Here is a 27453-nt window from a genome sequence, read left to right on the forward strand (position 1 = left end):
TCCTCTTGTCCAGATGGGATAGGGCAGTGTGATGGCGATTGCATCGTCGGTGGATCTATTGGGGCGGTAAGCAAATTGAAGTGGTTCTAGGGTGGCAGGTAAGGTAGAGGTGATATGATCCTTGACTAGTCTCTCAAAGCACTTCATGATGACAGAGGTGAGTGCTACAGGGCGATAGTCATTTACTTCAGTTACCTTTTCTTTCTTGGGTACAGGAACAATGGTGGCCATCTTGAAGCATGTGGGAACAGCAGACTGGGAAAGGGAGAGATTGAATATGTCCATAAACACACCAGCCAGCTGGTCTGCGCATGCTCTGAAGACGCGGCTAGGGATGCCGTCTGGGCCGGCAGCCTTGCGGGGGTTAACATGCTTAAATGTCTTAATCACGTCGGCCACGGAGAAGGAGAGGCCACAGTCCTTGGTAGTGGGCCTCGTCAGTGGCACTGTGTTATCCTCAAAGCGGGCGAAGAAGGTGTTTAGCTTGTCTGGAAGCAAGACGTCGGTGTCGGCGACGTGGCTGGTTTTCTTTTTGTAGTCCGTGATTGTCTGTAGACCCTGCCACATACGTCTCGTGTCTGAGCCATTGAATTGCGACTCCACTTTGTCTCTATACTGATGTTTTGCCAGTTTAATTGCCTTGCGAAGTGAGTAGCTACACTGTTTGTATTCTGCCATATTCCCAGTCACCTTGCCAAATTACAAACATTGTAGATTAGGAATTAACGGTAAATGTACTACTGGTGATATATGTAATGAAGAATTGATATACACGAACAAGCAAATGCAAAAAATTCACACAATTAAGTTATAAAACAATGAATGTGCACAAATTGGCGGGAGAGAGCGTATTCTACAGAGAGAAGTACACTTTGCATCTGTGCGCATGGTCAATCCGACTTCTGCATTGGCCATCAGCATTTATGGTGATATAGCCTCAGCAGAAGTCAGTGCATTCATACTTCTTGCGCTTTGCAGAGCAGTGTAGAGCTGTTGTCAAGGAAGTTGTCAAGTTGTCAAACAAATTATTTAAATTCCGAGCTATACAGAGCCCTCCACATTGTTACAAAATTTGGGAGGAGCATGGTGATGCGTTACAGAGTTTGATTTGGCCTCTGCATGCTTCTGGAGGCTCCGCAATTGCATCACACCCTTTTAGTCTAGGGCGCCGCAATGGATTAGTTCACGGAGATGGGTGCAAATATACACTACCGTTCAAAGGTTTGGGGTCACTTAGACATTTCCTTGTTTTCCATGAAAACATACAGTGGGGAGAACAAGTATTTGATACACTGCCGATTTTGCAGGTTTTCCTACTTACAAAGCATGTAGAGGTCTGTAATTTTTATCATATGTACACTTCAACTGTGAGAGATGGAATCTGGGGCTCCATGCAAGATCTCACCTCGTGGGGCATCAATGATCATGAGGAAGGTGAGGGATCAGCCCAGAACTACACGGCAGGACCTGGTCAATGACCTGAAGAGAGCTGGGACCACAGTCTCAAAGAAAACCATTAGTAACACACTACGCCGTCATGGATTAAAATCCTGCAGCGAACGCAAGGTCTCCCTGCTCAAGCCAGCGCATGTCCAGGCCCGTCTGAAGTTTCCCATTCCTCCTCTGGATCATCCAGATGGTCATTGGCAGAAGGTCATGTGGTCTGATGAGACAAAAATAGAGCTTTTTGGTCTAAACTCCACTCGCCGTGTTTGGAGGAAGAAGAAGGATGAGTACAACCCCAAGAACACCATCCCAACCATGAAGCATGGAGGTGGAAACATCATTCTTTGGGGATGCTTTTCTGCAAAGCGGACAGGACGATTGCACCGTATTGAGGGGAGGATGGATGGGGCCATGTATCGCGAGATCTTGGCCAACAACCTCCTTCCCTCAGTAAGAGCATTGAAGATGGGTCGTGGCTGGGTCTTCCAGCATGACAACGACCCGAAACACACAGCCAGGGCAACTAATGAGTGGCTCCGTAAGAAGCATCTCAAGATTCTGGAGTGGCCTAGCCAGTCTCCAGACCTGAACCCAATAGAAAATCTTTGGAGGGAGCTGAAAGTCCGTATTGCCCAGCGGCAGCCCCGAAACCTGAAGGATCTGGAGGTCTGTATGGAGGAGTGGGCCAAAATCCCTGCTGCAGTGCGTGCAAACCTGGTCAAGTCCTACAGGAAATGTATGATCTCTGTAATTGCAAACAAAGGTTTCTGTACCAAATATTAAAGATCTGCTTTTCTGATGTATCAAATACTTATGTCATGCAATAAAATGCAAATTAATTACTTAAAAATCATACAATGTGATTTTCTGGGTTTTTGTTTTAGATTCCGTCTCTCACAGTTGAAGTGTACCTATGATAAAATTTACAGACCTCTACATGCTTTGTAAGTAGGAAAACTTGCAAAATCGGCAGTGTATCAAATACTTGTTCTCCCCACTGTACATACATACATACAGTGAGGGGAAAAAAGTATTTGATCTCCTGCTGATTTTGTACGTTTGCCCACTGACAAAGACATGATCAGTCTATAATTTTAATGGTAGGTTTATTTGAACGGTGATAGACAGAATAACAACAAAAAAATCCAGAAAAACGCATGTCAAAAATGTTATAAATTGATTTGCATTTTAATGAGGGAAATAAGTATTTGACCCCTCTGCAAAACATGACTTAGTACTTGGTGATAAAACCCTTGTTGGCAATCACAGAGGTCAGACGTTTCTTGTAGTTGGCCACCAGGTTTGCACACATCTCAGGAAGGATTTTGTTCCACTCCTCTTTGCAGATCTTCTCCAAGTCATTAAGGTTTCGAGGCTGACGTTTGGCAACTCGAACCTTCAGCTCCCTCCACAGATTTTCTATGGGATTAAGGTCTGGAGACTGGCTAGGCCACTCCAGGACCTTAATGTGCTTCTTCTTGAGCCACTCCTTTGTTGCCTTGGCCGTGTGTTTTGGGTCATTGTCATGCTGGAATACCCATCCACGACCCATTTTCAATGCCCTAGCTGAGGGAAGGAGGTTCTCACCCAAGATTTGATGGTACATGGCCCCATCCATCGTCCCTTTGATGCGGTGAAGTTGTCCTGTCCCCTTAGCAGAAAAACACCCCCAAAGCATAATGTTTCCACCTCCATGTTTGACGGTGGGGATGGTGTTCTTGGGGTCATAGGCATTATTCCTCCTCCTCCAAACATGGCGAGTTGAGTTGATGCCAAAGAGCTCCATTTTGGTCTCATCTGACCACAACACTTTCACCCAGTTCTCCTCTGAATCATTCAGATGTTCATTGGCAAACTTCAGACGTGCATGTATATGTGCTTTCTTGAGCAGGGGGACCTTGCGGGCGCTGCAGGATTTCAGTCCTTCACGGCGTAGTGTTACCAATTGTTTTCTTGGTGACTATGGTCCCAACTGCCTTGAGATCATTGACAAGATCCTCCCGTGTAGTTCTAGGCTGATTCCTCACCGTTCTCATGATCATTGCAACTCCACGAGGTGAGATCTTGCATGGAGCCCCAGGCCGAGGGAGATTGACAGTTATTTTGTGTTTCTTCCATTTGCGAATAATCGCACCAACTGTTGTCACCTTCTCACCAAGCTGCTTGGCGATGGTCTTGTAGCCCATTCCAGCCGTGTTTAGGTCTACAATCTTGTCCCTGACATCCTTGGAGAGCTCTTTGGTCTTGGCCATGGTGGAGAGTTTGGAATCTGATTGATTGCTTCTGTGGACAGGTGTCTTTTATACAGGTAACAAGCTGAGATTAGGAGCACTCCCTTTAAGAGTGTGCTCCTACTCTCAGCTCGTTACCTGTATAAAAGACACCTGGGAGCCAGAAATGTTTCTGATTGAGAGGGGGTCAAATACTTATTTCCCTCATTAAAATGCAAATCAATTTATAACATTTTTGACATGCATTTTTCTGGATTTTTTTGTTATTCTGTCTCTCACTGTTTAAATAAACCTACCATTAAAATTATAGACTGATCATTTCTTTGTCAGTGGGCAAACATACAAAATCAGCAGGGGATCAAATACTTTTTTCCCTCACTGTATATGTATATATATATGTTTGTATATATATGTATGTGTGTGTGTATATATATCTATGTATATATGTGTATATATACACTGCTCAAAAAAATAAAGGGAACACTTAAACAACACAATGTAACTCCAAGTGAATCACACTTCTGTGAAATCAAACTGTCCACTTAGGAAGCAACACTGATAGACAATACATTTCACATGCTGTTTTGCAAATGGAATAGACAACAGGTGGAAATTATAGGCAATTAGCAAGACACCCCCAATAAAGGACTGGTTTTGCAGGTGGTGACCACAGACCACTTCTCAGTTCCTATGCTTCTTGGCTGATGTTTTGGTCACTTTTGAATGCTGGCGGTGCTTTCACTCTAGTGGTAGCATGAGACGGAGTCTACAACCCACACAAGTGGCTCAGGTAGTGCAGCTCATCCAGGATGGCACATCAATGCGAGCTGTGGCAAGAAGGTTTGCTGTGGCTGTCAGCGTAGTGTCCAGATCATGGAGGCGCTACCAGGAGACAGGCCAGTACATCAGGAGACGTGGAGGAGGCCGTAGGATGGCAACAACCCAGCAGCAGGACTGCTACCTCCGCCTTTGTGCAAGGAGGAGCAGGAGGAGCACTGCCAGAGCCCTGCAAAATGACCTCCAGCAGGCCACAAATGTGCATGTGTCTGCTCAAACGGTCAGTAACAGACTCCATGAGGGTGGTATGAGGGCCCGACGTCCACAGGTGGGGGTTGTGCTTACAGCCTAACACCGTGCAGGACGTTTGGCATTTGCCAGAGAACACCAAGATTGGCAAATTCGCCACTGGCGCCCTGTGCTCTTCACAGATGAAAGCAGGTTCACACTGAGCGCGTGACAGAGTCTGGAGATGCCGTGGAGAACGTTCTGCTGCCTGCAACATCCTCCAGCATGACCGGTTTGGCGGTGGGCCAGTCATGGTGTGGGGTGGCATTTCTTTGGGGGGCCGCACAGCCCTCCATGTGCTCGCCAGAGGTAGCCCGACTGCCATTAGGTACCGAGATGAGATCCTCAGACCCCTTGTGAGACCATATGCTGGTGCGGTTGGCCCTGGGTTCCTCCTAATGCAAGACAATGCTAGACCTCATGTGGCTGGAGTGTGTCAGCAGTTCCTGCAAGAGGAAGGCATTGATGCTATGGACTGGCCCGCCCTTTCCCCAGACCTGAATCCAATTGAGCACATCTGGGACATCATGTCTCACTCCATCCACCATTATTATTATTAATAAATGCCCTTCATTTCTTTCATTGAGACTTGGTTTTTGGATTCACCATTGATAGCACCGATCCTACTCATGTCAAATAAATGCTGTTAGGCTACTTGATGAGCAACTTGTCGAATTAAGACCTATTCTTACAGGCACTCTGCTCTCGTTGTCTTCAAAAGTAGGTTACCCTACCCCATGACCCTCTTGTGTATTGGGAACGTGGTTCACTATTAGCTAGTTTAGTTTAGGGGCATTTTGACAGTGACAGTTTTTTGCACTAGCACTACACAGCTGATTCAAATAAGGACATCAATCTTTGATTATTTGAATCAGCTGTGTAGTGCTAGGGCAATAACCAAAACGTGCACCCCTTGTGATCCCCGGGACCAAGTTTGGCATATGCTGTTTTAGAGAATTTGGCAGTATGTCCAACTGGCCTCACAACCACAGACCACTTGTAAGTCATTGTGTGGGCGAGAGGTTTGTTAATGTCAATGTTGTGAACCGAGTGCCCCATTGTGGCGGTGGGGTGATGGTATGGGCAGGCATAAGGTACGGACAACGGACACAATTGCATTTTATCTGTAGCAATTTGAATGCACAGAGATACCATGACGAGATCCTGAGGCCCATTGTCATGCCTTTCATTTACTGCCCTCGCCTCATGTTTCAGCATCGTAATGCACGGCCCCATGTCACAAGGATCTGTACACAATTCCTGGAAGCTGAAAATGTCCCATACTCACCAGACATGTCACGCATTGAGCATGTTTGGGATGCTCTGGATTGATGTGTACGACAGCGTGTTCCAGTTCCCGCCAATAGCCAGCAACTTCGCACAGCCATTGAAGAGGAGTGGGACAACATTCCACAGGCCACAATCAACAGCCTGATCAACTCTATGCGAAGGAGATGTCGCACTGCATGAGGCAAATGGTGGTCACACCAGATGCTTACTGGTTTTCTGATCCACGTCACTACCTTTTTTAAAGGTATCTTTGACCAACAGATGCATATCTGTATTCCCAGTCATGTGAAATCTATAGATTAGGGCCTAATGAATTTTTCAATTGACTGATTAACTTTGTAAAATCTTTGAAATTGCTGCATGTTGCGTTTCATTTTTGTTCAGTATAGTTTGAAGCCTGGCAGGTTGTAATGAAGTTTTGACAGCCACCAGGGATGAAGGCGATAGTGCTCCATTCCTAACTTTACAGCTGGAGTTGGCACAGTTATTAAGGCTGGGGTTTTATCAGAATGTTTGGAGGGATAAAGCTAGAAATAAGTAGCTGCTCTTCCAGTGTTTAATGTAGTCCCTAGCCTCTTGTCCCTATGGTGGCGCTAGTATGATTATTGCAGAGCATAGTGAGTATATTGTGTATAGAGAGAGTGTGCTGGCTAGGTGGCCTCCCCTGTTCCATGAGGGCCATAGCAGAGACTCTTGCCCAGCAGCGTTCACAACTAAACCCCCACTGTAGAACTGATCAAAATAGTTTTCCCATTTTTGGACGTGCTTTTTTCAGGTCTCATGCAATTCGTCTCCCCCCGTCCCGTCCCCCCCCCCGTCTAGCACTGAGGAGGCCCAAGGGTCTGTTTACATGTCTGTCAAAACTCTGTCCTTTGGAGAAGGAATTAATCAGGGGCTCTTGTTTGTACAGTAGGCCATCTTTTTTTTGGTCTGGCTACATAAAGTAGTTCATATATACTAGTTTATATACTGTAAAACTACATCAAAAGAACAAGCCATTTTAAATTCTGTTTTCTTAATCAACCACCCTGCCTAAAGCAATTTATCAATATAATTTGGAATCCCTGCGTGTTGTTCTTTCAGGCCGACAGTAGGATACGCTGATACCCTCTTCTCAGCCGTAGCTAATAAATGTCAAGATCCTTTAATGAGCTCTTGGGACTGTCCCTTTCAGTGGTGCGAAGAGTATTTTGGAATTTATGTTGTACTTTTGTTTTACTGGCAATTACCAAAGCCCTATGTTAGTGGAAAGAATGAGCTACCTTCTATTTTTGTCCCCCGCACTAGTTCAGTGGAACATTAATATTGTTTTACATATCATTTTCTCTCAGCTGTTATCCAGCAAATGTTTAATTTGTCACTAGTCTACATTCTGCACATATGAGTGAGCCAGTGGTTTCACGTGTGTGTCTGGAGAATTGGACATGCCCTGTGAACATCAGTAGTGTTGTGACCCTCTTGCTCATGAAATAACTTGAGTTTGATAAAGCCGTTCTGTCTTCAAAGGTTTGTACTGCATATTTCACCAAAATGTTTAACATCTCTTGACTCAATTATGCCTTCAAAATGTCAAATTGCCCCATCCTCATGCACCTTATGCCTAATTTGTTTAGATGTCTTGTGCTTAATCTGTGAACTACAGGTTAGAATGTAATCCAATAAAGGTATCCTCCTTCAGTATAATCCACTCAACTCAGCCCTGCTCTAGTTGTACTTAAAGGAAAGGTTCACCCATTTTGAATGTTATATTGTTTTTGTGCATCTGCGATGTTCTATCAATTCCCTGGCACATTTCATGTTTTAACGTGTATCTGAGTTATTGCCTTTCAAGCAGGCAGAAATCCGGCCGGTATGACGTAGCACTGTGATAAAGTCGCTAGCACTACACTGAAAGGTAATAGGAATATTACTTTTAGTTTGCAAAAACGGCTATCATACATGTCCGATTTCAATACTGGCCGATGTCATAACTTGGGAGGATGTTTTCTCTCGAATGAGCCATTGATCATATTTTTGCGATATTCCTACCTCGAGAAATTAGTAATTTAACGGAGGGTCTAGCACATTTTTCCTATTTGTCTGCCTCTTCTGTCCAGGGTGCATTGCATGGTGCCGTTGCTAGAGATATTATAGGAAACGTATAACGCCTCACCTAGCAGACTGTCGTCTAATCATGTTCACGTTGTTATGCTGCGTCACGCGGTTGCTAAGCTAACCGTCACGCAATCCCTTCTCAAAGTCAAGTGTATACAGTTGAAGTCGGAAGTTTACATACACCTTAGCCAAATACATTTAAACATTTGACTTTGAGAAGGTAAATTCCCTGTCTTAGGTCAGTTAGGATCACCACTTTATTTTAAGAATGTGAAATGTCAGAATAATAGAATGATTTGTTTCAACTTTTATTTCTTTCATCACATTCCCAGTGGGTCAGAAGTTTACATACACTCAATGAGTATTTGGTAGCATTGCCTTTAAATTGTTTCACTTGGGTCAAAAGTTTCGGGGGTAGCCTTCCACAAGCTTCCCACAATAAGTTGGGGGAATTTTGGCACATTCCTCCTGACAGAGCTGGTGTAACTGAGTCAGGTTTGTAGGCCTCCTTGCTCACACACACTTTTTCAGTTCTGCCCACACATTTTCTAAGCTGTTTAAAGGCACAGTCAACTTAGTGTATGTGAACTTCTGACCCACTGGAATTGTGATTTTATTTTATTTTTTTATTTCACCTTTATTTAACCAGGTAAGCCAGTTGAGAACAAGTTCTCATTTACAACTGCGACCTGGCCAAGATAAAGCAAAGCAGTGCGATTAAAAACAACAACACAGAGTTACATATGGGTTAAACAAAACAAAGTCAAAAATACAAACAGAAAATATATATACAGTGTGTGCGAATGTAGTAAGTTATGGAGGTAAGGCAATAAATAGGCCATAGTGCAAAATAGTTACAATTTCGTATTAACACTAGAATGATAGATGTGCAAAAGATGATGTGCAAATAGAGATACTGGGGTGCAAATTAGCAAAATAAATAACAATATGGGGATGAGGTAGTTGGGTGGGCTAATTTCAGAATGGCTGTGTACAGGTGCAGTGATACAGTGAATTATAAGTGAAATAATCTGTCTGTAAACAATTTTTGGAAACATTACTTGTGTCATGCACAAAGTAGATGTCCTAACCGACTTGCCAAAACTATAGTTTGTTAACAAGAAATTTGTGGAGTGGTTGAAAGATGGTTTTAATGACTCCAACCTAAGTGTATGTAAACTTCCGACTTCAACTGTATGTCGAGAAACGTGCCTGTTTTCCTAGAAAGTGCGTAATGTCAAGATTCCAAAGCTATACGATATTACAGATGGCAAGTTAATTTTCTCACATCTCAGAATACACCGCACAGCCCATTTTACTAGCATGGGCAACGTTTCCCATCTCCTCAAAAGTATATCTGCTGTTGCGAATGCCAGACTCCACTCTGAGGCACATCGATCAGCAGGTTGAAATAGTGAGAATGTAGACTCCTAAATTGATTTTACAGGCAATTTTACAGCTAACTAGCTACTTTACATGCTGATATTGTCTTTGGTATTATTGTGTGTAGCGATGTTTGCTTGCTAGCTAGCCAGCCAGACAGCCCATAGAGAGAGCATTGCATTGTGGATTTTGTAGTTGACTTGAGCTGCAACAGATTTCCACAACAGTTTTCCATGTTGATACCAACCTTATTATAACACCAAAATGAAACATTTATTCACAGAAAATATTGTTCTCACATATGAGTGTTATTTAACACTGTAAATTAAAGGAATTAGTGGTTTTGAGTGGATTTTTCCTTTAATGGTCTCTCCCCCCATTATGTTTGTTTTTCTCCACAGTTGGCGACAAAGTTCCTGCAGATATTCGACTCACATCCATCAAATCCACAACCCTGAGGGTGGACCAGTCCATTCTGACAGGTGAGATCTAGGCCTTGGCCTCGTTTCTTTTCAACCTGCTTGTCTAACATCTCATTCCAAAATCATGGGCATTAATATGTAGTTGGTCCCCCCTTTGCTGCTATAACAGCCTCCACTGTTCTGGGAAGGCTTTCCACTAGATGCTGGAACATTGCTGCAGGGACTTGTTTCCTTTCAGCCGCAACAGCATTAGTGAGGTCGGGCACTGATGTTGGGTCGATTAGACCTGGCTCCCAGTTGGCGTTCCAATTCATCCCAAACGTTTTCGATGGGGCTGAGGTCAGGGCTCTGTGCAGGCCAGTCAAGTTCTTCCACACATATTTCGACAAACCATTTCTGTTTGGTCCTCGCTTTGTGCACTGGGGCATTGTCATGCTGAAGCAGGGAAGGGTCTTCCCCAAACTGTTGCCACAAAGTTGGAAGCCAGAATTGTCTAGAATGTTATTGTATGCTTTAGCGTTAAGATTTCCCTTCACTGGAACTAAGGGGCCTAGCCCGAACCATGAAAAACAGCCCAGACATTATTCCTCCTCCACCAAACTTTACAGTTGGTACTATGCAAACCACTTCACGGCTGGGCCGTTGTTGCTCCTAGATGTTTCCACTTCACAATAACAGCACTTACAGTTGACCGGGGCAGCTCTAGCAGGGCAGAAATTTGACGAACTGACTTGTTGGAAACGTGGCATCCTATGACGGTGCCACATTGAAAGTCACTAGGCAATTCAGTAAGGCCATTCTACTGCCAATGTTTTTCTATGGATATTGCATGGCTGTGTGCTCGATTTTATACACCTGTCAGCAATGTTGTGGCTGAAATAGCCGAATCCACTAATTTGAAGGGGTGTCCACATACTTTTGTATATATAGTGTAGTTTTAAACATTCCTTGCCATTGCTCCTGCATCCATAAAAGCACAGCAAGAACACAATGTTACAGGCATTTACAATATTAATCTTATTTAGGTTTGCTAAATCTTTGTGTAGAACTTGTATGTAGTTGCCGGTGTTTGTGAGTTGGGTTATATGGGCTGATGAATGACTCCGGGTTGAGTCACCACTTGAGAATGACATTGAAACAGTCAGTGTGAGAACAAGATAATTTCTCTCCGAATGACTCCCTGAACCTTTATTCAAGAAGAGGTCAGCAGTTCTTAGTCAATACAGTATAGAGAGGGAGGAGAATGAGGAGAGGCTGACAGAGGGAGAGAGCGATATGGAAGCGAGAGGGAAGAGGGTTATGAGAAGCTAGTCCTGAAACCCCGGTCTTGCTCCACTGCCTTAATTGGTAGCGGAGTTTGTGGTATTTCAGCTGCTTTTCCCTCTCCTCCCATTAATGGCTATAATCTGTGAAAAACAGTCTGTCTCAGCCTATCAGAACAGTGCAGAGCTTGCTCAGCTGATTACCCACTAGGCCTTGCATCCCCCTGCAGTGCAGACTCAGGAGTGTGAAAGTCCCCTCGGATGCAGCATTTTGTAATTGGCAGCCCTGCTCAGTCAGCTGTGAAGTCAATTCACACCCATCTTCCCCAAAATGTCAACCCATCACCACATTGCTCTGTGTAAGGGCGGCGTTGTTTGATCGTCCTCATCCCTCTCTTTCTCTCCTCCTGCAGGGGAGTCTGTCTCTGTGATCAAACACACTGACCCGGTACCTGACCCCCGGGCTGTCAACCAGGACAAGAAGAACATGCTCTTCTGTGTGAGTATCTAGAAAACCATTAAAGACCTCTCTCCCCCATTCCCCTTTCACCTTCTATTGTCTCTTCAGTACATGATCCTCTTTCACGTTTAGCTAACCCAATAATTATAATCTCCTTTTCTCCCCCTTTCCCTTATCTCCGTTACATGTTCCTCTCTGGGATTTTGATGTCAGACCTCTTATCCTTAACCCCTCGTCCTCTTCTTCTCCAGTTTTTTACTGTTCCTCCCCCACTTGTTCAGGTCCCCAGTGTATTTCAGGTGTCCTCAGTGTTATTACAACCCTCAGCAGTGTACACCTGTTGTCTCACCACCTCTCCTCTCTCCTTCACAGGGTACAAACATAGCAGCGGGTAAGGCGGTGGGCGTTGTGGTGGCCACGGGCGTCCACACGGAGATTGGCAAGATCCGGGACGAGATGGCGTGCACGGAGCAGGAGCGTACGCCTCTGCAGCAGAAGCTGGATGAGTTCGGGGAGCAGCTGTCTAAGGTAATCTCCCTGATCTGCATCGCTGTGTGGCTCATCAACATTGGCCACTTCAGCGACCCCGTCCATGGAGGCTCCTGGATCCGCGGCGCTGTGTACTACTTCAAGATTGCTGTGGCCCTGGCCGTGGCCGCCATCCCTGAGGGTAAGAGTCACTAGGAGAGTGGGAATGAGGAGTGAGGGGAAGCAGTCTATAATATACAGAAAGCAATACATTGGGCTCCAGCATAGTTAGTATGTCTAACCCCCTCTTATTGCCATCTCTCTCTTTACCAGGTCTGCCCGCTGTCATCACCACCTGTCTGGCTCTAGGAACCCGCCGGATGGCCAAGAAGAACGCAATTGTCCGCAGCCTGCCCTCTGTGGAGACCCTGGGCTGCACCTCCGTCATCTGCTCCGACAAGACCGGCACCCTCACCACCAACCAGATGTCTGTCTGCAGGGTGAGTCCCCATCCCCAGAGCACCATGGGGATATGGGTGGTGGTATGGTGGGAAGGGTTTTTAGTAGGAATGGCTGATGTTTCGTATTATGGTTACGTCCAACACTCAGGGTATTAAAACTAACATTACCTTAGTAGTGAAAAATATTCTTACCTAAATCAATGATTCTAGCCTTGTTTGTGTGCTACTGCTTGGAAACACTTTTACCATGGAGAATCCTGGGAAGGTGACAGTGGCAAGTCAATATATGAGACCCAGCCGGTGAGCATCTGAAGTCCTGCCAGTGGAAATGCAAATCTCCAGCTGCTCAATGCAAAAAACACCTCCTCACACCTTGCCTCCTGGGACGAGCTTTCTGCACTGGCAGGGAGGGGTCCAGCTGAGCTAAACAGAGCCTACAGCAGCCTATTCCACATTTATATTAGCATGTTTAATCAGATGGAGTTTTAGGGCTTTCTGAGCTCAACTTGATTAGCCTTTGCTAGTTTATGTAGCAGTATACCTGCTTAAGGAGAAGGCTATGTTCTTGGCAACCATGAACAATCCATTCCAGTGAAAACTTTCCCACTGATTTGGCATCAGAAACCCCCTGGCAATAAAGCAGTATTGACAGCGTCTACTGACAGTGTGGACTTATCCCCAGGGTATTGTAGCGGTTGAAAGGCAAAGCAGTATAACGAATGATTCATTTATTTGCTATCACGGTTTAAATGAGATTGGGAAGTGGAGGCTATGAAATTATTCCTATATTTATTGAATTGCATCATATTAGATTGATTAAATGCAACTGCTGAACACTTTATGCCAGGGGTAGGCAGCTAGGTTCAGCCACTGGCCGATCTTTGTCGGTTGCGGATGGTCGGGAGGCTGAAACATAATTCTAATAATTTGTACACTGCAAATTTGAAAATAACAATCATTTAATACCTTTATTACATTGAGACACAATCACGTGTCTTTTATTTGTGGGAACAGATTTCCTGAATTGAACAAATGTTTAGCTGAGTTTCTGGTGATTTCACTGCCCTCAGATTGGTGATGAGTCACACACACAGTCATTCATATTCAGGGGGATGGGCAACAGGTGGCCCGCGGGCCAAAATCCCTGAATATGGACCATAATGCATTACCACTCCCAAGCCTCTTTCCCCAATGGTCTTCGACACTGCTGTTCTCTTCCACTGCATCACTCCTGTATAATTTCTATCTTATTTTCTGCCGTCTCCTACTATTCTCACATTTCATTCCCTCTTTCTCTTCTTCTTCATCCTTATACCTTTCCCTCTTATCTCCCTCTCATTCTCTCTTTAAGCAATAAGGCACCTTGGGGGCTTGTGATATATGGCCAATATACCACGGCTAAGGGCTGTTCTTATTCACGACGCAACATGGAGTGCCTGGACACCGCCCTTAGCCGTGGTATAGTGGTCATATATCACAAGCCCCCGAGGTGCCTTATTGCTATTATAAACTGGTTACCAACGTAATTAGAGCAGTACAAATAAATGCTATGTCTTACCCGTGGTATACAGTCTGATATACCACGGCTGTCAGCCAATCAGCATTCAGGGCTCGAACGACCCAGTTCAAAATTTGTTTTAGATCTCTCCCCCTTCACTCTTTCTATCTCTTTCTGATTTTGAGTGGTCTGTGCTGAGAGGGTGTCTGCACGCAAACACAGCACAAGGCACGGCACGCACAACATTACACAATACATTTCCACGCAACACTGCTCAGCATAATCAAAACAGCTCAGCATAACATGGCAGCATGGTTCAGTTCTTGGAATACAGAGGGAGGGGAAAGATTGGAAGCAGCATCTTGTTTAAAGATAACAAAGAAATTGTTTTCCAATGCAAAACTTCCTAGCATATATACTTTTGAACTATTCCTGTACCGATACTGCAATAACAGAATCTGGAATTCGGCTGCTGTGTAAGACGGGTAACTCTAAAATTAGCCAGCTGGAGTAGAGGAATGTTTTTCTTAATTCATTGTGTTTTTGGTAAAGCATCCCTGACGTCACAGCTCTTTTGAAGTCTGTACTGTGCCTCAGGAGGGGAGAAGGGAAAGACAACACCGGTTCATACTTTTATTTTGATATTTCTCTCCATCTCTCCATCCTGCCTTGCTTCTCTGCAAAGCCGGCGCCGGGAGATTAGTCTCACTCTGTGTGTGCGTGCGCGCGTCTTGCGTGTGTGTGTGCGCGCGTCTTGTGTGTGCACGTCGTGTGTGTGTGTGTGTGCGCGTCCTGTGTGTGTGTGTGCGCGTCCTGTGTGTGTGTGCGCGTCCTGTGTGTGTGTGCGCGCGTCCTGTGTGTGTGCGCGCGTCCTGTGTGTGTGTGCGCGTCCTGTGTGTGTGTGTGCGCGTCCTGTGTGTGTGTGTGCGCGCGTCCTGTGTGTGTGTGTGTGTATGTATGCGCGCGTCCTGTGTGTATGCGCGCGTCCTGTGTGTGTGCGCACATCCTGTGTGTGTGTGCGCACGTCCTGTGTGTGTGTGTGTGTGCGCGCGTGTCCTGTGTGTATGTATGCGCGCATCCTGTGTGTGTGCGCGCGCGTCGTGTGTGTGTATGTATGTATGCGCGCGTCCTGTGTGTGTGTGTGTGTATGTATGTATGTATGTATGTATGTATGTATGTATGCATGCGCGCGTCCTGTGTGTGTGTCTCTCTGTGGCATGCCATCTGTGGAGGCAGGCTTGCCCTATTACTGCTCTCTGTGTTTCTCTCACTTACATGCTCCCACTTCTTCTCCATCTCTCTATCTCCTCTAACCCTATCCCTGTCTGCTTTTTCTCTCCCGTCTCCTCCTCTCTCTTTCCCTCCCCTGTCCCGCCGTCTGCTGGTAGAGGTCACATCCACACATTCATCCCAGCATGGACATAAATTAGTACCCTTGTCTAGAACACCTCTCCAAGAGACCCATAGCCACCAGTGTAAAGTGTGCTTAATCCTTAGTGTTTTTTTCCCAAGGCACAGTAGCAATTATTTCATTAATTGGGGTTAGGGTTTATCAGTGCTCTAATAGTATTGCAGTTGTCTGATGTGCTGCCCCCTACTGGGTAGGCTGTGCTACTACTGCATGTAGATCAGTGGGCTCAAATCAAATTTTATTGGTCACATGCGCCAAATACAACAGGTGTAGACTTTACAGTGAAATACTTACTTACGAGCCCGTTCACAACAGTGCAGAGTTCAAAAGTATGAAATATTTGCTCATTAAAAAAGGAGATAACACAATAAAAGCTAACAAGGCTATATACAAGGAGTACCAGTACCAAGGCAATGTGCAGGGGTACGAGGTAATTGAGGTTAATACAGTATGTACATGTAGTTAGGGGTAAAAGTGACTAGGCAATCAGGATATATAATAACCAGAGTAGCAGCAGCGTATGTGAAGAGAGTCAGGTGCGTGGGTAGAGTCAAGTGAGTGTGCATAGAGACAGTGCAAGAGAGTCAGTCCCATAAAATTAGGATAAATAAATAATAAAGGGGGTCAATGTAAATAGTCCGGGTAGCCATTTGGTTAACTGTTCAGCAGCTTGGAAGTAGAAGCTGTTCAGGAGCCTTTTGGTCCCAGACTTGGTGCTCCAGTACCGCTTGAGTTGCCATACCAAGCGGTGGGCAAGATGCTCTCAATGGTGCAGCTGTATAACATTTTGAGGATCTGAGGGCCCATGCCAAATCTTTTTAGCCTCCTCAGGGAGAAGAGGCGTTGTCCTACCGTCTTCATGACTGTGTTGATGTGTTTGGACCATGATAGGTCCTTAGTGATGTGGACACCGAGGAACTTGAAGCTCTCGACCCGCTCCACTACAGCCTTGTCGATGTGAATGGGGGTGTGTTCGGCCCTCTGTTTCGGTATTACGATAAGCTCCTTTGTCTTGCCCACTTTGAGGGAGAAGTTGTTGTCCTGGCATCACACTGCAAGGTCTCTGACCTCCCTATAGGCTGTCTCGAGTGGCAGCTCTAGCCTTTAGCTCAGTGTGGATGCTGCCTGTAATCCATGGCTTCTAGAGCGCCGCCTCTGGATAAGCATTTTCTTGTTTGTTTATGGCCCCTATACAGCTCCTTGAGTGCGGTCTTAGTGCCAGAATCAGTTTGTGGTGGTAAATAGACAGCTGTAAAAAATACAGAAACTCTTTTTTTATTTATTTTGTATTTTATTTTTTAGAGTATGGTTTACAGCTTATCATGAGGTATTGTAACTAAAGTGGGCAGAACCTTGACTTTCTTAATATTAGAGATCGCACACCAGCTGTTGTTGAGAGACTCAACCCCCCCCACGATCTTACCAGACTGCCGTACTATTCTGCCGATGCATAGAAAAACGAGTTAGATGTTATTATCCATGTCCTTATTCAGCCATGACTCCGAGAAGCATAGTATATTACAGTTCTGGATGTCCCGTTGATAGAATAGTCTCGAACAGAGCTCATCCAGTTTATTCTCTAGCAATTGTACATTCGCAAATAGAACAGAGGGTGGAGGCGATTTTATTCTCTCGCCGCCGTAGTCTAATCAAGGTGCCCGCGCGCCGGCCTCTATATCGCAGTCTTCGCCTTCCACAAGTGTCGGGGATTTGGGCCTGGTACAGGATAATCAATGTCTTTCTCCTCCGACTCATTGAAGTAGAAGTCCTTGTCCAAATCGAGGTTAGTGGTAGCTATTCTGATGTCCAGAAGCTCTTTTCGGTCATAGGAAACGATGGCGGAAACATTATTTACAAAAAAAGTTACAATTAGTGGCCAAAAATACACAGAATAGCATAATTGGTCTGGAGCCCGTAAAATGGCCGCTTTCCAAAGCAGTGGCATACAGTGTTAGGTTGATTCAGGGGATCTAGAGAACTGCCAGTTGTGTAAAGCCTGTCGCGTGCTTCCAAGTCAAAACAGTTAGTGCAAATTGTGCAAATTTTTGTCCATTTTGGTGTTCGGCTGTTTGTTTTTTTTCGACTGTTCATGTAGTTCGGTAGCCAAAGGCTACGCCCCTTCGTCTGTGATTGGTCAGCTCCTGGTTGGAGAGGGAACTATGGACAGGATTCTTCAATGAAATGTCATTCAACGAGAGATGACTAGTTTTCATGCACATTTTTTCACTTGAGAAATACTGCATCAAACATCTTAGTTAATGTAAAATTGCGCAACTAAGACGACCTCAGCAATGCTGTATGCGGACGCTTTACGTCCATAAGGAAACGTGTGTGTGTGTGTGTGTGTGTGTGTGTGACCTGACACGTTCTCTCCCTGTGTTTGTGTTCTAGATGTTCATTATTGACCAGGCTGCAGGCGATAGCTGCTCCCTGAAGGAGTTCACAATCACTGGCTCCACATACGCACCTGAGGGACAAGTGTGAGTAGACAGACATACAGAACGAACACACACACACGCGCGCACACACAATGAAACACACGTGTAGTCACATTATCAATACACCACAACATACCTGAGCTCACTGTTCCCCCTTTTTCATGGCTGTTGTCTTTTATTACAGGTACCATGATGGTAAACAAGTGAAGTCCTCCCAGTATGATGGCTTGGTGGAGATGGCCTCCATCTGTGCCCTGTGTAACGACTCCTCCCTGGATTACAATGAGGTTTGTATCCTTTATAAATGTCACTGTTAGGTTCCTGCTGGTTGAAAAGGCCCGGTCACATAAGCCTTTATCAGTGGTTCATTTATTGTTTTGAATATCAGTGGTCTTCCCCATTCTGTTGTGGATATACAGTGGGGAAAAAAAGTATTTAGTCAGCCACCAATTGTGCAAGTTCTCCCACTTAAAAAGATGAGAGAGGCCTGTAATTTTCATCATAGGTACACGTCAACTATGACAGACAAATTGAGAAAAAAAAATCCAGAAAATCACATTGTAGGATTTTTAATGAATTTATTTGCAAATTATGGTGGAAAATAAGTATTTGGTCACCTACAAACAAGCAAGATTTCTGGCTCTCACAGACCTGTAACTTCTTCTTTAAGAGGCTCCTCTGTCCTCCACTCGTTACCTGTATTAATGGCAACTGTTTGAACTTGTTATCAGTATAAAAGACACCTGTCCACTACCTCAAACAGTCACACTCCAAACCCCACTATGGCCAAGACCAAAGAGCTGTCAAAGGACACCAGAAACAAAATTGTAGACCTGCACCAGGCTGGGAAGACTGAATCTGCAATAGGTAAGCAGCTTGGTTTGAAGAAATCAACTGTGGGAGCAATTATTAGAAAATGGAAGACATACAAGACCACTGATAATCTCCCTCGATCTGGGGCTCCACGCAAGATCTCACCCTGTGGGGTCAAAATGATCACAAGAATGGTGAGCAAAATCCCAGAACCACACGGGGGGACCTAGTGAATGACCTGCAGAGAGCTGGGACCAAAGTAACAAAGCCTACCATCAGTAACACACTACACCGCCAGGGACTCAAATCCTGCAGTGCGAGACGTGTCCCCCTGCTTAAGCCAGTACATGTCCAGGCCCGTCTGAAGTTTGCTAAAGTGCATTTGGATTATCCAGAAGAGGATTGGGAGAATGTCATATGGTCAGATGGAACCAAAATATAACTTTTTGGTAAAAACTCAACTCGTCGTGTTTGGAGGACAAAGAATGCTGAGTTGCATCCAAAGAACACCATACCTACTGTGAAGCATGGGGGTGGAAACATCATGCTTTGGGGCTGTTTTTCTGCAAAGGGACCAGGACGACTGATCCATGTAAAGGAAAGAATGAATGGGGCCATGTATCGTGAGATTTTGAGTGAAAACCTCCTTCCATCAGCAAGGGCATTGAAGATGAAACGTGGCTGGGTCTTTCAGCATGACAATGATCCCAAACACACCGCCCGGGCAACGAAGGAGTGGCTTCGTAAGAAGCATTTCAAGGTCCTGGAGTGGCCTAGCCATTCTCCAGATCTCAACCCCATAGAAAATCTTTGGAGGGAGTTGAAAGTCCGTGTTGCCCAGCGACAGCCCCAAAACGTCACTGCTCTAGAGGAGATCTGCATGGAGGAATGGGCCAAAATACCAGCAACAGTGTGTGAAAACCTTGTGAAGACTTACAGAAAACGTTTGACCTGTGTCATTGCCAACAAAGGGTATATAACAAAGTATTGAGAAACTTTTGTTATTGACCAAATACTTATTTTTCACCATAATTAGCAAATAAATTCATTAATAATCCTACAATGTGATTTTCTGGATATTTTTTTCTCATTTTGTCTGTCATAGTTGACGAGTACCTATGATGAAAATTACAGGCCTCTCTCATCTTTTAAAGTGGGAGAACTTGCACAATTGGTGGCTGACTAAATACTTTTTTTCCCCACTGTACATGTTTTTTTAGTTGTTCATTGCTACTATCTGGTGTGTTTTTTCCTCAGACCAAAGGTGTGTATGAGAAGGTTGGCGAGGCCACAGAGACTGCCCTTACCTGCCTGGTGGAGAAGATGAACGTGTTTGACACCGACGTCAAGGGACTGTCCAAGATCGAGAGAGCCAATGCCTGCAACTCTGTAAGCCACCATTGGCTACTCTCTTAATCCCAACATGATTCTCCTGTGAAAGAATTATAAAACTGAGTGTTGGTCCCAAATGTCACCCTATTACCTTTATAGTGCACTACTTTTGACCTGAGCCCTATGGGCCCTGGTGGTCAAAAGTAGTGCACTATATAGGGAATAGGGTGCCATTTAGGACGCATACCTGAGTGTGGTCCTATTCCATCAGACATCCCCCAGGTTGTGCTGTTCCACTCCTCCTTGTTAAGGATGTGTTGGTCTGTGTTTTTTCACTGTGTGGTACAGGTGATCAAGCAGCTGATGAAGAAGGAGTTCACCCTGGAGTTCTCCAGAGACAGGAAGTCCATGTCTGTGTACTGCACCCCCAACAAGGCCCGCTCCTCCATTGGCAAGATGTTTGTTAAGGTAATTATGAGAATCCATCTACAGTTTTTCTCGGATAGTAGACCATATGGACACCTGAGAAATTCGCTATATAGTGCGCTACTTTTGACCAGGGCCCAGTAAGGCACTATATAGGGAATAGGGTGTCATTTGGGACATAGTTCTAGATGCCACATCATAATAACTATGATAAATGATTTGGATTTGTGTACTTTACGAGCCAGTGTCATTTTGTAGTTTAATGTACAGTATGTAGTAAAGGAGCAGAGGCTGATGCTTTATTTCCTCTAGTTTGAGTTCCTATCTCTGTCCCCCTTTCTCCAGGGAGCCCCAGAAGGAGTGATTGACAGGTGCACTCACATCCGTGTGGGCGGGAACAAAGTGCCCCTGACCCCGGGCATCAAGGACAAGGTATTGTCAGTGATCAGGGAGTACGGGACTGGGCGCGACACACTGCGCTGCCTGGCCCTGGCCACAAAGGACAACCCCATTGCCAAAGAGAACATGGTGTTGGAAGACTCAAACCGCTTCATTGAATACGAGGTGAGGGAGTGGGGGATCATAATGAAGTGAGAGTGACAGAAATAGCAGAGCATTTATTCAGAGAAAGGACAACCCCAGACACCTTAAATACTGGGACTTACTGTATAGGAGAAACGTGATGAGGCTGCAAAAATAGTGTATATTTCAAAAACGAAAGATTTCGATCATACGGATGAGGCATTGTGAGTGAGCCAAATCCAAGACTCTGGTCTGACTGTCTCTTTCCCCCTGTGTCTCTCCCCAGACGGACCTGACGTTTGTGGGCTGCGTGGGCATGCTGGACCCTCCCAGGGCCGAGGTAGCTGCCTCCATCAAGCTGTGCCGCCTAGCCGGCATCCGCGTCATCATGATCACCGGCGACAACAAAGGCACAGCCGTTGCCATCTGCCGCCGCATCGGCATCTTCAGTGACAAAGACGATGTCTCCTCCATGGCCTTCACCGGCCGCGAGTTTGACGACCTGTCGCCGGCCGCCCAGCGAGACGCGGTGGTGAACGCCCGCTGCTTCGCCCGCGTGGAGCCGTCCCATAAATCCAAGATCGTGGAGTTCCTGCAGTCCATGGACGAGATCACAGCCATGGTGAGTGAGACAAGGTCCTCCAGAGACCTGCCTCATCACAGTTTCTGTGCAGCATTTAACTGAAACTACACTTTGTGGTTTGGCTTTCATGATTGATAAGCCTTCATGATGAGCCCTCAGCATGTAATGTAACCTCTAATCCATATGTGATTTAGTCAAAAGCTCTAAACGTATCCTGTAGAAAAGTAGTTTAGATGGCTAACCATGCCCTGTCCTTTCCCCATGACCAGACTGGTGATGGAGTGAACGACGCCCCTGCTCTGAAGAAGGCAGAGATTGGCATCGCCATGGGTTCCGGCACGGCTGTAGCTAAGTCAGCCTCTGAGATGGTCCTGGCCGATGACAACTTCTCTACCATCGTGGCGGCTGTGGAGGAGGGCAGGGCCATCTACAACAACATGAAGCAGTTCATCCGCTACCTCATCTCCTCCAATGTGGGAGAGGTTGTCTGGTAAGGATCATGGCTTTGTCCCAAATGGCACCCTATTTCTATTTAAAGTTCACTTCTTTTGACCAGGGCACTACTTTCGACCCGATAGGGCACTGGTCAATAGTAGTGCACTATATAGGGAATAGGGTGGCATTTGGGACTCACACCCACATCTCCTCTCTTCAGTGAGAAAATCAATAAAAGGTCCTCAGTGCCAGGGTAACAAGCCTCCATCCTCATGTAAATAATGTTATTCTACCATTCCTACAGCATCTTTCTGACGGCTGCTCTAGGCTTCCCCGAGGCTCTGATCCCTGTCCAGCTGCTGTGGGTTAACCTGGTGACGGACGGCCTCCCTGCCACTGCACTGGGCTTCAACCCCCCCGACCTGGACATCATGAACAAGGTCCCCCGCAACGCCCGCGAGCCCCTCATCTCTGGATGGCTCTTCTTCAGATACCTCGCCATAGGATGTGAGTTCACCTGCGCTCTGTGGAGAAGAAACCTTCACAGAAGTGAAATATTAGTTGAACAAGTGTTTAGGCTGTTGTGTGTATCTAGATAGCCATGTGTGTCTCCTGTGCTCTGCCTCTTTAGGCTATGTGGGTGTGGCTACAGTTGGTGCTGCTGCCTGGTGGTTCGTCGCTGCTGAGGACGGACCCAGGATCACCTTTTACCAACTGGTAGGAGAACAATGCCAATACAATGCACACATACACTCTGAAACGCAGGCGCACGCACACACACAGGCACTCTTACTGAGCGGCTTTTCTCCTCTTCCCACAGAGCCACTTCCTGCAGTGTGGTCCTGAGAACCCAGAGTTTGAGGGTTTGGAGTGTGAGCTGTTTGAGTCCCCCTACCCCATGACCATGGCCCTGTCTGTGCTTGTCACCATCGAGATGTGCAACGCCCTCAACAGGTCAGACTATGCCACTACATCTTTCGTGTTCCTGCTCTCATTTAAAACTTCCCCACTGTTGATTTAGGCTTGACATTAGTAGCATAATGTTGTGAAATTAATCTGGTACACATGGTCAAATGTTGGGCAAATGGCTCCCAAATGGGTTTCAATCAATGACTTAACCCAGTTCTTCTCTCTGTTTCCCCCAGTGTGTCAGAGAACCAGTCCCTGCTGCGTATGCCCCCCTGGGAGAACGTGTGGCTGCTGGGAGCCATCTGCCTTTCCATGTCCCTGCATTTCCTTATCCTCTATGTGGAGCCCCTGCCGGTGAGACTACCTGCAATAATAATAAACCTGAGGCTACCAGAAATGATTTCTAGAACAATTAAATGCTAGTGTAACGGGTGGGATGGGTAGAGAAACTGAAAAAGCAGGAGAGGTTATCATCTTCACCCATGTTGCTATCCTCTCCTCTACAGATCATCTTCCAGATTACCCCTCTGAACCTGACCCAGTGGCTGATGGTGCTGAAGCTCTCCCTGCCCGTCCTCCTGCTGGACGAGGTCCTAAAGTTAGCAGCCAGGAACTACATGGAGAACTACCCTGGTAAAGAGCTGGAGAAGCCCAGCAGCAAAGGCTGCTCTCTCTCTGCATGCATGGAGGGCATCTCCTGGCCCTTTGTGGCCCTCACCCTCCCCCTGGTGCTGTGGATTTACAGCACCGACACTAACATGGCAGACATGTTCTGGTCCTGACTGACTTGAGCACAACCCCCTCTCTCTCCTCCAGTGTGTGCATAGTTAGTGTGTGTGTGTTTGTGTAGACTTGGAGTGTGCCTGCCGAGCGTGCATGAGAAGGACCTAGTTTAACACACAAACTTAACAAATAATATAAAAATGTAACAATCGAAAAGGCCTTTTGTGAGTGGGTGAGGCTTTTGTGTGAGTGTCAGTTTGACCGTCACTCCTGTAGCTGTGGACTTTTTGCTGGTTCAAACAGAAAATAATGTCAGTTTTTGTTATTGTCGATATTGCCTTTTAAATTAGAATATTTTAATGATTTGAGATTATCATTTTGTCTAATTTCACTACAGTACAAATAATCAATTCCTGGTTCTTTTTGCGCTGCCCTTTTCATACGAGTATACAAATTTAGATATTTAAAAGCAGTCCATTGACCTGTACAGAGATTTAACACTATTTTATGCAACTTTTTTGTTTTTGTTCATCACTTTGTAAATTGTTGGAACGGATTGCAGGAGGAGTGGCTAAGAGAATGGTTAGGGTTACCTTTTAATGTTTACCGTTGTCTTCAGTATAAACTTAGAACTCTTTCAGAGCCGATGGACAAGCACCAGATAGCAGGAGATGGGTAAGATAAGGGTTTGTGGAGTGGTTGTGTGTGTATGCATCGCTGAAATTGAAACAAAAGTATCCTAAAAATGGAAGCTGCATGTTCTTTGACCTAGCATGAACTGTACTGGGTTTTTCATTTAGTCGTCTCCCCCACATCAATGTAAAAATTACCTTTATGGATTTCTTTATTTTTTAAACTTTTTGATTTGAAAAGCCAGTTTTTCTGCACTAGGCAGAGCACAGCTACATCAATACGATCCATTTTGCTCATTTCTAGATGCTTTCCCCTACATGGCTTTAGTCTTTATTCAACATTTAGTCAATATAGTTATGACACCTGATGTGTGCCCCTATTTCCTTGTGCAGAAAACAAAAAACTAATTGGCCATTCCTCAGTATTTTTTATTAAGGGTATTTTGTCTTTGTATTTTTTATTTGACATGACTTTTATTACATTTATTTTTGTTGTTTTGTTGGCAGGATTGGGTGGGGATAAAGGATGTAAATGTTGCCATCTGTATGTGGGTCATGATTTTGATTCAAAGGAGAGAAAAGGCTACAAAAATAATTTACTTTTAAAATACAGGTTTTCCAATTGACTGCTCCAACCATGAACTTGCGACACATAAGTCCCCCAATGTTTTGTTTTTTATATTTCAAGAAAAATACACTCATGAACCCTTTGAATCAAAGTGTTTTTGTATTTCTTTACCAGGACTGACCTAATGTGGTGTCTAGATCATTTCTATACAGTGTGGTTTTTGTATGGGCACATACTTGAATATAGAAAATGTGTCTTTGAATGCTTCATGCTTATTAGGCGCAACTTGGCTGGCAGTGTGTGTTGATACAGAACTCTGATCTAGAGTATTTTATTTCCCTCCGGGGGGCTTACAAGTCTGTGAAAGGTGCAGTATACCTTTTAGAATAGTAGTCCCAAGGAGTCCATACCATCACACTAGTATTATTGTCTACTAAATAGGTCTGTTTTTCAGCAATCCAACATGGAAACATACCTTTCTGTGAAGCATGTCTTTTGGTAGATGCCTTGGTTTGATTGCACTGTGTCTGTGTTCTTTAACAATGGTGTGCTTTCTCCTTCAATGCCTTCCACTGGCTTCCCTTTTCACTAGTGAGTATTCCCTCCCTCCACCACACTCCTTAACACACCAATCACTTCACACCAAAAATGTATAATGGAGAGATGACTCATAGCTATAACATTTTGATCAGCTGCAGACATCAGCATATTTTTTGCATTACACGATTGCCTTTGACCAGCTGAGACCATTAGATCAATACATTTCTGTTGTTCTTGTCAGTTTGGGCTAGTTGTCCATCTGGTGCGCAGGCAGCTCTCAGCTGTTGCTGCAACTTGATGACAGCCAGGGCTGCCACTCATCAGATTGAATTAACTTGTCTCTGACAGGCTATATCGATTCAGGATGGGCTTTTGACTGAAGACTGAGGCTATTTTTTTTCTTTTTCAGTGCACACTAAAACCAGGACTCTGTAAAAAGTTTAGACAGGGAGCCCAATTCTGATCTCTTTTCCACTTATTGGTGTTTTGACCAATCATATCAGATCTTTTCACATCAGATCTTTTTCAGAGCTAATACATATCAGAATTGGGCTGCCTGTCTAAACACAGCCATAGAAGTCAGAGTCAGTTGGTTATGTTGTGGTTGATATTGGATTGGATTGAGGATATTTCAAGCCATGTCTACATCATACTCCGGTTTTTCTTTGTCACCATTCTTCTAATAGACTTTACCTGAGAGCATCTATTGTTTTCTCGCTGACGTACACTTGCAGCTTAAGCTCCCACACAATCACAGATATCAGTGTGGGTGTCATCTTGTGTTTTGCTTGCATGGAAATATACTGTACATAGTCTTTTGGAAATCCAGTAAAAAAAAATATTTTAAGACGTGTTTTTCTGTGGCAATATTTTGTACTCATCATATTTTCCCTTTCTCTACAGGTGATGACTAAAACCTGCCATTCCATCTAGTCTGATATGATAGCTGTAGAGACTAACAGTCCTGTCCAGCATGTGTGTTCTGGGTAGCATTACACCTCGGATATCATGACCCGTACTGTAGATCAGTGGAGGCTGGTGGGAGGAGCTAAAGGAGGATGGGCTCATTGTAATGGCTGAAATGGAATAAATTGAACGGTATCAAACATGGAAACCATATGTTTGACTCCGTTCCATGAATTCCATTCCAGCCATTACAATGAGCCCTTCCTCCTATAGCTCTTCCAACAAGCCTCCTCTGCTGTATATGTGACCTGTGCAGACATGGGTACAATGCATTTACAGTATATTCAAATGTTATGAAAATAAAAAGACCAAATAGTAAGTGGAATGAGATGGTGTGGGAATGTGTGTTTGTGGGATTGGTGGGTGGGGGTTTGAGGGTTTAACTGACTTCTTATATCATGGTTAGACTGGGGAGAGATGATGCTGTTTGGATTCCTTTATGCAGGGGAAGCCTTCCATGTCCCTGACATTCCTCCCTGCGTCTTCCTACCTTCAGTATTTCATACCAGGTTGACTATAGTTTTATATCCATGTACAATACACAGTAGTGCATGCCCTCCAGCAGTGAGTAGCCATGCAATTGATCTATATTTCTATAGTAAAATAATATTGTACAAAACTGCTTGACACGATGATAGATGATTTTACAGAGAAATACTACAGTATCACTAATGCTATTAAGTGTTTATCACTGATCAGAAACATTTCCCATTGTTTGGGAATTTGCACAGTACTGGGCCAGGAGACACTGATGTCTGTGGAGTCTGAACTTTAACAATATAACCACTCAACTACTGACTATTAGTTGTGAGAAACCAGGACAGAAGACTGACCGTGGCTTTGATTTATTAGTGACTTGCAATATAGCCGTGTGTTCTATACCTGTTGAATAAAATTGTTCCTTTTTGTCTTGGCAATATCATGTAACTTATTGAAGCTGCAGTTAAACTGTGATGCATTAACTCCCCACCATGTTAAAACGGGAACATCTGTACATTTGAATGATCATTATCTGCGATTGTAACATGCATCACTGAGATTGTGGTTTCAGTTTAATAAACTATTGAAACTGTTT

The 27453-nt window shown here is 44.8% G+C and overlaps 1 protein-coding gene across 2 annotated transcripts in view; it reads left to right on the forward strand.

Annotated features, from left to right (window-relative positions):
• The window catches only part of LOC121582583 (sarcoplasmic/endoplasmic reticulum calcium ATPase 2), a 62807-nt gene extending 36300 nt beyond the window's left edge, over positions 1-26507 (forward strand). Inside the window, exons 6-22 of one of the 2 annotated variants that reach the window (XM_041898485.2) lie at positions 9911-9991; positions 11607-11692; positions 12026-12323; positions 12455-12621; positions 17883-17971; positions 18114-18216; positions 20000-20131; positions 20423-20542; positions 20846-21064; positions 21309-21644; positions 21875-22095; positions 22345-22547; positions 22672-22757; positions 22861-22994; positions 23186-23303; positions 23456-23582; positions 26316-26507. In XM_041898485.2, coding sequence (XP_041754419.1) covers positions 9911-9991; positions 11607-11692; positions 12026-12323; positions 12455-12621; positions 17883-17971; positions 18114-18216; positions 20000-20131; positions 20423-20542; positions 20846-21064; positions 21309-21644; positions 21875-22095; positions 22345-22547; positions 22672-22757; positions 22861-22994; positions 23186-23303; positions 23456-23582; positions 26316-26326 — 2531 coding nt within the window. In that variant the 3' untranslated portion in view covers positions 26327-26507. Of the gene's footprint in view, positions 1-9910; positions 9992-11606; positions 11693-12025; positions 12324-12454; positions 12622-17882; positions 17972-18113; positions 18217-19999; positions 20132-20422; positions 20543-20845; positions 21065-21308; positions 21645-21874; positions 22096-22344; positions 22548-22671; positions 22758-22860; positions 22995-23185; positions 23304-23455; positions 25019-26315 lie in introns of those variants that run through there. The other variant, XM_041898484.2, reaches the window with a different exon arrangement.
• Positions 26508-27453: the final 946 nt, after the last annotated feature.

This window comes from Coregonus clupeaformis, unplaced genomic scaffold, assembly GCF_020615455.1.
Source record: "Coregonus clupeaformis isolate EN_2021a unplaced genomic scaffold, ASM2061545v1 scaf1062, whole genome shotgun sequence".
In the NCBI taxonomy this organism is placed as follows: domain Eukaryota; kingdom Metazoa; phylum Chordata; class Actinopteri; order Salmoniformes; family Salmonidae; genus Coregonus; species Coregonus clupeaformis.